Genomic DNA, 12,641 nt, shown 5'->3' with positions numbered 1-12,641 from the left:
TTAAGTTTAACAACGTGTTCCAGGGTGAAACATGAGGACGTCTGAGTTTAGCCTAAATATCAGAATTATTACAGTTTGATCTTTAATAAAATGCAGAACTATAGAGACGAGACGACTTTCCTTCACATTTACGGCTTTTTTACAACCAAGACTGTTGCTTTCTGTGTGTTTCATTTTAAGACAACTCCACAGTAAAAGTGGCGACTTTAAACAGGAAACGTTCCTTCAGAATAAAAGCCTGTGGGACACTCTGGGAGCAGTGGGACTTTATTTCCCCGTTTTCTGCGTTTCCTCAGCCGCTCTGATGATGGAGGAGCTGAACCCCTACACCAAGATCAGTCCGGCGCTGGCGTCGGAGCGCCAGTCGGCCGGCGCCGTCCTGGGAATCGTCTTCCTGCTGCTGCTCATCATGGCCATGCTCGTCCTGGTGGTCTGGTTCCGGTACCGGCAGAGAGAGAAAGGCCAGCAGGCCCCCAGCGTCACGTACACGCCCTCCCTGCACATCAACTCCACCGACTACTCGCTGTCAGGTACGACCGGCTCCGTCTCACCTGTTCGTTTCCCTCAGCAGGTCGGACCCATCAGAACCGATCTAACTGGGTTTCACTGAAGACCAGAACAGACTGGCTCCTCCCATGTTTTATGGTTGCTACACGTTGTTGTTTGTGAGCAAAGCTCCTGATCCGGTTCTCAGCGCTCTGGTTTCCTTCCTGTGATCCAGACGTCCTGTAATCCTTCCAGAACCGTCTCCATCAGCCGCTCTGGAGGCTTTTTGAAGGTCCTGCAGCGGACCTGGGTCTGAGTTTGGGTCCAGTACCTGAGCGTCTCATTTTCTATTGGTTTGTTAGATTAATTTCTGCTCTCAGCTGCTGAACTCAGTGGACCCGGCAGACAGCTGGACCCTCCCAGGGTCCGTCAGCCTCTGTCAGGTTTGCCGTTTTTCACAGATTCCTTTAACAAAGCGGTAAAAATCAGGTTCTGTCTGTTTGGAAGTAAAACAGAAGCAACTGAGATGGATGCGGAGCGTTGCGCCTGTGGCTCTGTGGGCCACGGTGACCTGCAGGGTTGTGGATGTTAATGCTTGGCAGCAGCAGGGCTGCAGTGTGCAGGCCTGCTCTCCTCTGCAGACTCCTCTCCCAGCAGCAGCTCTGCAGCCGGATGCTTCTCCAACCCCAGCTACCACACCCTGGGGCATTGTTCGTACGCCGCGCACTACGCCACGCCCGACAAGAAGAGCTCCGCCAAGGTGGGTCAAACGAGAGAACCTCGCTAATAGTTCAGGGTCTCAGGTGTGGAAATAATAAAACGGGTCAAACCCGGCTCGGCTGCATCTGCTGGGGAACATTTTGCAGAACCGGCACCAGCCTGTTCAGGGTGGTTTACCTGAAAAGGTGCCGTGTTGGTCACGCTGTTTGCATACAGCACAAAAGTCATTTTTCTCGTTTTCTCACGTTTCAACCACAAACGTTCCTGTGTCGGGTTAGGTTCTGCAGCCGTCGGGTCCAAAGGGCCTCCTGGTGTAGAACTATAAACGTAGAGACTGTTGTAGCTGGAAACCAAAGTTTGTCTTTACTAAGAAGGAATCTTGGTACCTGGTGATACCCAGAAGGCCCAACCTCTACAGCTCAGATGTTTAACAACCCGTTAGAACCGCCGTGGAGCGGTTCCAGCCTGCAGTACAGCTCAGTATGAGGGATTGCTGCAAAGCCATCAACAATGCAGACGACTGTCCACTGTGGCTCTACGCTCTTTCAGGAGGAGTGAATGCTGCTTGGAGAGACTTGATGCAACCTGCTGGGTTTCCTTAGAGAGGAAACTTTCTCACCAACCTGGAGGATCTGATGGAGTTTAAGGAGCCTTGAGATGACGTGATGGGAACTGGTGCTATATAAATAAATAAAAATTGAAAAGAGCACCAAGTAGAAGGCGCGCCTTGTTCTTGCTTTTAGTTAACAAACTATGGCGAGAGGAAAGGCAGAGAGTTCAGTAAAAATGAGGGAATCCCATCAATCAGCATCAACAAAGTGACTTTTACCACTTTGTGGCTGAACTGAGACTCGACTCTTTGGGACTTTTGGTGGAGAACTTTGACACAGGATGTTGGTTTCTTTGTTTATTCTCTGCCAAACAGGAGCGTATACGCATCTGAAATTAGGACTAATTTAGCCGTTGCATAGTGTAAATACGCGCATATTATGCTTCTAGTGTACATTTATTGACTGATTGAAATGAAAAGCTAAGCGTAAGATGCGCGTATGCGGCTTAGCTGCGCTTACACGCCGCAATGCGCTCAACATATTTCCTCCTTAACACGGTCGTATCACAAGGAAAGAAAAGGAAGAAATGAATTCATACTACCTGATTTAAAAACATTTTTGCCCCTTCCAATTATTCTGTCCCAATTTTCTAACAGCAGAATCTTTCTTTGGCAAAAACATAAACAAACAACACAATGTAACTCCAAGTGTTCCCTTTATTTTTTTAGCAGTTATGCTCCATGGAAACTCTGGGGGAGCTGCAGCGATCCACAGCTCAGATGGAGAATCTGTCCTCAGGACAACTGTCTGTCAAACTCCACAAATCTGGACTTTATGGAGGAGTGGCAGCAATAATATGTGTAGAAGTCCTCTATGCCATATAGAGCCACAGAAATCTTTTAGTCCACATGCACACGTAATCCTGACCATCCCCACAGTTAAACACATGCATGTTGAACATGCAGCCAGAGACATTATGCATGCTTCATGGGTTAGAATGGCCTAGTCAAAGTCCAGACCTGAATCCACAGATGTTCCCCTTCCAGTCTGGCGGAGCTGGAGCTGCAAAATGTTCAGTCTGTAGAGCCGATGGAGACCAACCCCAGAAGACCTGCTGCTGGACCTGCAGCCAGAGGAGGTTCTGCAGAGTTCTGACCCAAAGTATTGAACGTGAATGCACTCCAAACGTTTCAGACCATTCATCGTTGAAAACCATGAACCAGTTTAAGCTCTGGCCTACCTGGTGTTGGTCTGTCACATCTGGTCCAGATATAAAATCCACGGCAGTTTGTGGCTGAAACGTTAGAAAATGTCCAGGATGTGAGTCAGAACACTTTCTCTTTCTTTCTAAAGTTTCATCAAATTTCTTTCAGGATTTTGATAAATTTAAATAAGCAAATCTGACCTTGAAAAGAATAAAATGTTAAAGACAGATTTTTAAAAAAACAGGAGTATTTAAAGCTGTTAATAAGTCTTTATGACCTGTTCAACACAAATATGGAGTGAATTTCACCCTCAGATATTAATGCATGATTTTAACCTCAGAGATGAGCTGCTTGCCAGGGAATGACTTCATTATTAACTTTTTCTCATGACACCAGACAGGAGACGTCCACAGGAACATTGTCTGTGTTCGCTAACGTGTTCTCGGTTTCTTTTCCAGATGAAGCCGAAGAAAAGGTTCAGGAACAGCGCTCCGGAGTGGAGAGCATACTGCAACCTCAGTGATCTGGGTCAGTTTGTTCTCCTCTGAATCCGGGCCGTAACACAACCCCACGTCCAGGAAAGCTAGGAAACGATGTCAAACAACACATTCCCTGTCTGAAGCTTCATTTAACAGTGATACATTCTAATTAAAGCATCTTTAGCTTCAGGGTCCAAAGTGGTTCATGGTCCAACATCTCCACAGGAAAAACAAATCAACCTATGAGATGATTTTTCTACTACATCTATGCCTAAATCCTCCCCTTCATAAAGAAACTGAAACATAAAACAACATAAAGACTATTAGACTTTACCACATGCATGACTCCATCCGGTAAACCTGTTTCTCAGCAGTCTCTGGTTTCAGTTATACGCTGATGATGCACTGATCTCAGGGTCGTCCACCTCCTGTCCTCCAGGCCGGGTGTCAGACATACTTTAATAATCCCAGAGGGGAATTACTTATTTCTTGTGTCCTGCAGGTTTTAGAAGTGTCCCAGCTCCAACATGGTTCAATGACCTCCTAACTATGTCATCAAGTTCGTCTGGTGAAGAACGCTACATTTATTCTGGTGATTTGGACCAGATAGAGATTTAAAGCATGCAGGACACACAGACTAATCTAAATTACCAGATTGTCCAACTCTCCCTGCTCTGGTCTTACCTGACTCCGCCAGATAGATTTGCTCCGCATATCCATCTGGAAACCTTCCGTTGAAGTAACTTTGGGAAGGGGCGAAAATACTGGTTAGCTGATTGGCCTATGTTGGTGATAGACGGGCCAAATGAACCAATCAGATTCGTCGTCGCTCTGTTACGAGCGACGACGAAAACACAACCACAAGCCAAGCTACTCTTGCTGCTGCAGGTAAAGGCTCGTTAGCTCAGCAGAGAAATACTCTGTAATTCCGATAAAACTTGCTCGATAGCCACGCTAACGCTAGTTTCATCGGCTGAAGCCGCCATGTTCTTTAGGCTGAACTGTCGCGCTTCCCGTTGCGTCACACCTCAACTCGCCTCAAAGCCAACGCTGATTGGACGTTCGTTTGGTGAACGGCTCCAAATTTTCTTTAACGGAGAGTAGCCAGACTGATCTGCGAGTGAAACCTTGAAAGCTCGCGAGATCAGGATGGTCTCACGAGGCTAGCTCTGGTCGGCTGTGTGCTGAACATCCATCCCTCTGTAGCCTCGTCCTCTCAGGAGGGTTGGAGCTACCTCTCTGGGTGTAGAGCGGTCTCCTCTGAGCTCTGCTAGCTCAGCATCATCCATGACTAAATCTGCCACCTTTCACTTGATGAGCAACTCAGGCCTCCAAACGACCCCTCCCTGATCCTTCAGCAGAAACTCACACAGGATTTCTGCCTCGCTGGATCAGTATCTTGTTTGGAAACGCTCCAACATCTCCAGAACCACTTTGGTTTGGATTCACATCAAACCATCGCAGAAAATCACTGCCACCCTCATTATGCTCCCAGTTTGGCTTTCGTTTAGGTCCCAGAAAGGCTACAAAGTTCTCCTTCTCACCTATAACCCCCACCCCAGAACACCCGGCCTGGTTCGACCCGTTAGAAAGGTCCATACCTGGAACACCTCGGTGCTGGATACACAGTGTAGAGAACCCTCACCAGAACGTTTAACTGGTTTATTACTAACGGTTTGCAGCAGCAGTGCTGAGGCTCTCTCATGAACTTTTCCATCTGTTGGGCTGAAGCCGGCTGACAGGAAGCTGCAGCTTGTGTCTCGCCTCGTTCCTCTCTTCACTCGTTGTGTCGTGTCTCTCTGCAGGGGTTTACTGCATCGACCGGCGCCTCAGTTACCACCTGGAGCCGCCCTGCAGAGGTACAGCGTGGGCCGCACGGACCTCCTGACTGCCTCCTCCTCCTCGCACACTTCCCAGAAGCAGCTGCATCTAAGGCTCCTTTAGTCTAAGAGTCTCTTGCATGTCGTGGTGAAGAGTCTGGCACCCGAACCTCCGCCTGGTGTCCTGAGCTCACAGGCGTCCTCGTGTCTCTGCAGGATAACTCTTCCCTCTGTTGTGTCTGCTCTTCTTCTCACCTCCATCGGTCCCTCAAGCTCCTCCAGGGAGAACTTCTCCTGCACCTTTATGTGTTCTGCTGATGCACTCACCCGTCACGTTTGTCCTGTTGTTCGTTACGGGGAACAAACAGCCGCTTCCTCCCGTCTGCTGAAGCTAAACTGTTGTCAGAACTGCAGGTGTGCTGATGTTCTCCGGATCAGAACCTACTGCAGGAACCAACAAGTACAGCTCCAAACATTGGAATAATGGGGAAAGGTTCTGTAATTGTTGTCCCACATTTCAGGAAGTTAACCTCATTTATTAAATACATTTATTACACATAGAGGGAAATAGTTCAAACCTTCAAATCTCGTTATTCTGGTGGTTCTGGCTCCACAGAATGAAAACCCAAAAATTCTGGTTCTGTCCACTCCTCCTCCAGACTCTGGGACCTTGATCACCAAATAAAATGTAAACTTTGTTTTCATCTGAAAAGAGGACTTTGGACCACGGGTTCTGGTTCTCCTCAGCCCAGGTAGGACACTTGTCTCTAAGGCGGATCAGACGGTTCTGACTCCAGCTTCAGTCCAAGTTCCTCCGTCTGCCTGGTGCAGTTTTTCCTTCCACTCAACTTTCTTTTTCACAATATTCTTTTTCTCTGAGACACTGAATTTTGGGTTTTCATCTTATGTAAAACATAATCATCAAAATTTGAAGAAATAAAGCCTTAAAGTATTTAATTATTTATGTAATAACACTAAATGAGTTTCGTTTTCTGAAATGAGGGGCAAAACATTTTTATCATATTCTATTTTTTAAGCTGGATTTGTGGTAAAAAGGAGGAATGATGTTTTTTTGCAAAGCGGTTCAAATGATTCAGTTAAAAGTGAGAAAGCAGGACGATGTTTTCCACATAACCACGACATTCCTCTGCAGCGGATCTCCAGAACTTCCCCCCCCCCCCCCCCCCCCCCCCCCCCCCGAGCGTCGGAGCTGTCGGCGCTCAGCAGGTCATGACTTCTGTGCTCCTTCCTGTGTTTCCAGACTACATGAAGGGCTCGTTGTCCAGCACCTGCTCCCTGAACAGCGAGAACCCGTACGCCACCATCAACGACCACCCGGCCCTGTGCAAACACTCAGAGAGCAGCTACGTGGAGATGAAGTCGCCGGTGCACCGTGAGCACGTGACGCACTGCTGCCCCGCCGCCATCATCAGCACCGGCGGCGGCGTGCCCACCAGGAACGTCTACGACATGGGTACGTCTGGAGAGACTGGTTCTGGTTCTGGTTCTGGTTCTGTCCCGATCTTTGCTGCTGCTTCATCATTAAACGTGCAGGAACTATGCGTCGTGACCTTTGGTAGAAACACATCAGTCTTTATAAAACATGCAGAGGCTGGAGAAGATAAATCCCAGAGTACTAACATTGTGGGTGAAATGAGGGCCTGCAAAAAAGGAACTAAAGGTTTTCATGAAATGAGTGTTTGTCCTTAGTTTGAGCAGCAAGTTTAAATAATCTGCCAATGGAATAAGATTTTTGCACTTGAAATAGGATGATGGAGATGAGTTGTTCCTATTTGAAGTGCAAAAATTGCAAAAAAAAAAAAAAAAAGTGCAGTAAATTTAATTAACTTATTTTAGGCGTCAAAAAATAAGATAATCTTTTTTATCTGCTCAAATCAAGGACAAATACACTCATTTTAAGAATATTTTACTTGCCTTTAGTTCCCTTTTTTGCAGTGTAAAGAACTCAGGTCGGCTCAGACTGACCTTCCTGAGGAAAAACCTTTGAAAGTTAAACGGCTCAGAGACTTTACCAGACTGAGCTGCCGTTCTGACCCCTTTCATTTAATAATTTAATACCTGGAATGGTCCTGTTTATGTCCCAGAAAAAAAAAGATAAATTGAATTCACAAATTACTAAATTTTCTGACGACCAGCAGAGTTGTCTAACCATCGAACATTATAGATATGTTTGTTGTATAGGTGAGGATTGAGTCAGGTATGAATCCCAGTTAAGTCTGGATATCAGAAGCGATATTAGCAGATAACCAGATCAGAGGCAGGGACGTGGCTGTTAAAGAGAAAGAGGGCTGAGCAGTGAACCGTGAGGAACTCCAGACCTAAAACTGGATAAACTACAGGGAACCGTGTTCACAAAGATTCTCAGAGAGCTCCTTAATTCCTGCTGAGGATTCTTAGATTAAAAGCGATCCAGATGCTACTGAGAGCGACTCTGAGGAAGGAGACAACGGAAATGTTTGTTAGTGAGGAGGTGTGAGCTGCAGCACAGCCAATCAAATTAACCAGATTCTTAAAAAATTAAATGAAAAGGAGCTATAGACAAATATGTAAATTTAATTTGGGTCTGAATATGAAGTTCTGCTGTTACATTTTTCACTGAATATTCTGGAAAAATATAGTTCAAAGGAGGACTGTTCCTGAAGTTACGTTTAATTTTACTGTTTTATATGGTGATTTGCACTGGTTTCATCACACTTTGAGATAAATACTGATTTAAAAAGGAACACATGCTCTATCATTTACATTTAACATGTATTTCAACATTTTTAAAGACTCAAAACGACTTTAAATTAGAAATTCAACACTCGGGACTTGAGGATAAAGACAAAACAGTCACTTGGTCCCACCTCTGGTTGAAAAAGAAAAAACAACACAAATGCGCTCCTGGTGATCAAAGGAGAGAAATTAACTGATTAAACTAGAACAAATGTGACATGAGGAAAATTAATCGTCACACAGCATCAAAATGTTTGAACGCACCTCATTTACACCCTCATTATTTTAATTTGCTTATTTATTTTTATTCGCCAGTCATTTTATTGCTTCATCTATTTGATGTTAACGCGTTCTCACCTGTCAGCATTTTACTGGATTACCTGCTCGTATGAAGCCGTTGGATTTGGCAAAACGACTGAAAATGGAGAAAAAAGGTGGAAAAAAACAGCGCTGCACAGTTTATGGCTCTGGGAGGAGAATAAAGGATTATTTAAAGATAAAATGCTTCCTGGATCTAATGCACGGATGTTGAAGCGTGTTGCTGCAGATCAATTCATCTTTTTCTGCTTCTCACCAGTCTGGAAAGTGAGAATCGCTCCGTGCAGCAAAGCGAGTTTGTTTGCAAACAAACTTCAAGATCACCATTTAGGCTGCTGACATTAACGTGCAATAAAAAAAATACTTCCTAACCTCTTTTATATATATTCTTTGTAAATTTCTCCACTTTTTATTCATGATTATCCAAAAATGTTCTATTATTTATTCGTCCTCCATAAAATGACGAAGCTAGAGCCACACATGTAACCCATCGGGCCACTAAAAAGAATTAATTTTCTTCTATGGGGAGGATAAAGTTTATATCATCTGCATATTAATAATTGATTGTTAAAGAAGTTTCTGAGCTCATTTCCTCCATTGTTCAGGTAGATCAGCCAACCAGCTCTCTCTTTTTCCTGCTTCACTCTCTAAAAGTCATTTTCCTCTTTAGGAGCGTCTCTGAAGGCCTTAGTCAATGACTTTTATCTCAAACGTGACGTCACTAGAGCTGCCTTTAGTCTGAAGGTTCTTGGTGAATACGGGTCCAGGAATGTGTGTTTCAGGTCTGCTTTTGGAATAATAATAAATAACGACATTCAGTTTGTTTCCTATCTACTATCGCTGTTTCTTCGTGTCTACCGGGAACGTTTGTTTCCCTAAAACATCCAAGCTGAGTAACTTTGGTCTAACTCAGGGCCAGAGTTGTCTTAACGGAGGATTTAAGCAACAAGGGGGCAGAAACTCAACCTTTAAATGTAAAAGGTTGGCAGTTTTCTCGCAGCAGTGTTCCTCCAGCTGTCTCACCTTATCTGTCCTCTCTCTGTCCATCAGAACCGACCGTCAGCATCGTCCCCGGCGCCGGCGCCGCGCTGCTTCCCGGTTACACCCAGAACCCCTACGACCTTCCCAGGAACAGCCACATCCCGAGCCACTACGACCTGCTGCCGGTCCGGTCCAGCCCGGCCCACAGCCCCCCGCTGCCCGGCAGCCCCACCAGCTCGCTGCTCTGAGCCTCCGCCCCGGATCGCCCCCCCCCCCCCTGGCCCCCCAGAACCAGGAGACTCTATGGACCCGGTGCAGACGGACACTCTGGACCGCCGCTGTCGGAGCAAACCTTTATTTATTCTTCACTGTGTTCAAATGTGGCTCCGCTGCTGGAGAACCGGCAGCTTTTGTGGGTTTCCCTCCGTGAACAGAACCTCCCGCTGGGGGAAAGATCCGATAACCAGGCTGGACCCGCTCAGGAACCCAGATCTGTGGTTTTCCAGGTTAAAGGGACTGAAACGTTGTTTAAATTTGCCTCGGTTCCTGCTGACGCCCACAGACTGGACATCTGAGACGTTCAGAACCGACTCACGGTTCCTGGTTCTGACAGCGTGGACCTAAAAAAAACAGCACCATATGTACATTTCTGCTATTTCTACCGTTTCTTATTCCCTGTTTAAACATTCAGAGGATGAGACTTTCTCTTTTTTATGTTCTGTAGAGTTCAGTATTCTTGGTTAATGTTGTGTTTCTTCCTTCGTTCTCCTGCATGCCAAAGATCCAGTAGCCTGAGAGTTTTCTGTTTTTTTTACCGTTTCGGTTAATTGGTGTCATGTGACTCAGCGTAGAAACAGCTCCGGCCAGAACTTTGTGGGTCGCAGCTTCGTATAAAAAAAAAAAAAAAGTTTTGAACCCAAACATGAATAAATGTTTCCGACCTGCTACGGCCAGATTTGTTTCCACAGAGATGGGAAAGTGTTCAGAGTTCAGTCACACACAGATCAGTCAGCTTCTCTCTCTGAAAGCTCTGCGGTTCCCGGCGTGGAAAGCTCCTTCCGGTCAGGACTGAGTCGGCCTGTAATGGACCTACAGAGCAGACCTCCATCTGCATCATTAACATTACATCATTACATCATTAACCAGGCCGCTGCTCCGGTTCATTGAGACGAAGGCAACGCTCCGGCTTTACTCATCCTCCTCGTCAGAAGGCAGTCAGCTCAGGTGGTTTGGGGGTCTGCTAAGGATCCCCCATTGGGAGGAAGACATATGGAGATAATTTCTTGACAAAACGTTGTAAGCAAAAAAATGTGTTGCACACAAATAAAACTTGTTTTGCACACAAAAAGATATGTTTCACACACAAAAAATTGTTTTGCAAACTGTTCGCCAACCTTGCACTCAAAATATCATTTATAAGTTTTCCTCGGGTACAAAACGGTCTGTGCTCGTACAAAACAGCCTCTGCTCGAGTACGAAACAATCCCACCACCGCTGCGGTAAATTTGTGCCAAAAGTCACGTGATGCATTAAGAGTTGTTGTTGTTGTTGTTCAGACTTCCCGACAGCAGGGGGCGCACCCGAAAGAAACTGAAACGCGCCGGTTTGGCTGAGGAAGAAAGACGTGACACCATAGCTCAGTGCAGCTAACAGCATTAGCACCCCACAGGTAACTTTAAAAGCTTTCCCGGTGAAAAAGTATCAGCTCACTTTGCAGATAGAACATGTAAGATTTCAGTTAAAGGTACTGCTGTGTTACAGTAAGGGACCATGTTACGTTTTAGAGCAAATTACATGAAAGCTAGCCTTAGGTTGAACGCCATGCTAAAACAACTTTTGCTTTGTAATGTAACCCCACTGGTTGGCTTCTCCCTTTACTTTGTTGTCAAATAAATAGTACCTGAGTGGATACCCAGATAAATGCATTGTTAACAGATTATAATGTGTTTTTATGTTGTTTTCAACTGACTGTCTGTTGTTCTTATTGGTGTAAACCTAAATTGGTGTTTGGAAATGATAATTTATCCTAAAACTGTTAAACCAATGCATGTATGCTTATGTGCAAAACGGATTCTTAAGCAATTTAAAATAATTGCAACGAGTGGATATTGATTATTTGAAAATTGGTAAGGAAATTAATTAAAAATTGCGTTTTCTAACATAAATATGAATGTTACAAGTAAAGCATATAGCAGCAGATCTAGATTATATCTCACTACCTTTCTAACTCCTTAATTTCTTCAAAGTAAAAATGAGGTCATCTGTGCCCAATTGCAAATATGTGTTGTGCACTTAATAAAATTGGTTTGGCCATGGCAAAAACCACAGCTGGAATTGGCCACATGGGCAGATATTTTCTTAAAACGTTTGTTTTCCTCTTGGTAATTTTTTTTTCTTTAAGAGGAGTATTATCCTTTACATATCCATAACACATATCTGTTTTCCAGCATCCACTGATGAGGTGAAGGTCATCAAAGTTCTGGGCTAGATGGAAGGCTACCAGATCATCAACCTGCTCTGAGACAAGCCGACTTCCATCACAAGACTACCAAGACTTGAACAATTCAAAATTTTATGTAATCTTTAAACATACGGCAGATGATTTGAGCTTGTTTAAAAATAACTTAATATGTAACCGTTTTAGTTCCCAGTATTAACTACTTTGATCACTAACTGTTGCAGCATGTCCTTCATAGCTCTTAGTGGAGCCGTTTAGGCTGGAAAAAAAAGGCCAGGTTTGAGGTTGTAAATTTCCTGACAGTCTTACATGCAGAAATTGTTTTTCATAGTCCTGTTTTTGGCTTCATCCATTTCATCAGCCAGTTTGTTTTATACAGCCCGCTTTATGGTAATACATGGATTGTTTACTGGGAAAAACCTGGAGAATTAATGGAGTTCTTTCAGTCTTGATTTCAACAATAAAAGCAATCCTTGTGGAAAGGTGTATTCACTTTGATTGATATTGGTAAGAATTGGAAATGAAGACTTTATGAAAGGGTATGTTTATTATGCAATGTGGAAAATAAAGGACTGTTTAATTTTCCCACACTGTTTGCATCCTCAGGTTTATTAACAGCTCCATGTGCCCTTTTTTCCAATAACCGCAGCATTTTCAAAATTTTTATACAGTACCATACACATTTACCATCATAATCCCAGCAGTTCTACACTTTTATTCAGTGAATGCACTAACTTAGTTACATTTCCCTGGCTAGATTTTACTACTTAAAAACCTTTTGCAACAATGGTAACCACAATAAGATTAAACCCGTAAAGTGTTGGTCATACTGGAGAGTAGCAATATATATATATATATATATATATATATATATATATATATATATA

General features: G+C 44.3%; 1 protein-coding gene and 1 long non-coding RNA gene across 5 annotated transcripts in view; both read left to right on the top strand.

Annotated features, from left to right (window-relative positions):
• The window catches only part of LOC105938790 (multiple epidermal growth factor-like domains protein 11), a 142,722-nt gene extending 133,154 nt beyond the window's left edge, over nt 1-9,568 (top strand). Inside the window, exons 20-22 of one of the 4 annotated variants that reach the window (XM_036135830.1) lie at nt 297-530; nt 6,523-6,735; nt 9,366-9,568. In XM_036135830.1, coding sequence (XP_035991723.1) covers nt 297-530; nt 6,523-6,735; nt 9,366-9,544 — 626 coding nt within the window. In that variant the 3' untranslated portion in view covers nt 9,545-9,568. Of the gene's footprint in view, nt 1-296; nt 531-1,091; nt 1,294-6,522; nt 6,736-9,365 lie in introns of those variants that run through there. The other 3 variants (XM_036135833.1, XM_036135832.1, XM_036135831.1) reach the window with 3 other exon arrangements.
• Nucleotides 9,569-10,855: 1,287 nt separating this feature from the next.
• On the top strand, nt 10,856-12,236 carry LOC118562859. Its single transcript, XR_004930839.1, has 2 exons — nt 10,856-10,965; nt 11,744-12,236. It is a non-coding gene; the product is annotated as an uncharacterized LOC118562859 (long non-coding RNA).
• The last annotated feature ends 405 nt before the right edge of the window (nt 12,237-12,641 follow it).

This window comes from Fundulus heteroclitus, chromosome 4, assembly GCF_011125445.2.
Source record: "Fundulus heteroclitus isolate FHET01 chromosome 4, MU-UCD_Fhet_4.1, whole genome shotgun sequence".
NCBI classification, from domain to species: Eukaryota; Metazoa; Chordata; class Actinopteri; order Cyprinodontiformes; family Fundulidae; genus Fundulus; species Fundulus heteroclitus.
The sequence above is the reverse complement of the archived record's forward strand: the minus strand, read 5'-3'. Positions and strand labels throughout refer to the sequence as shown.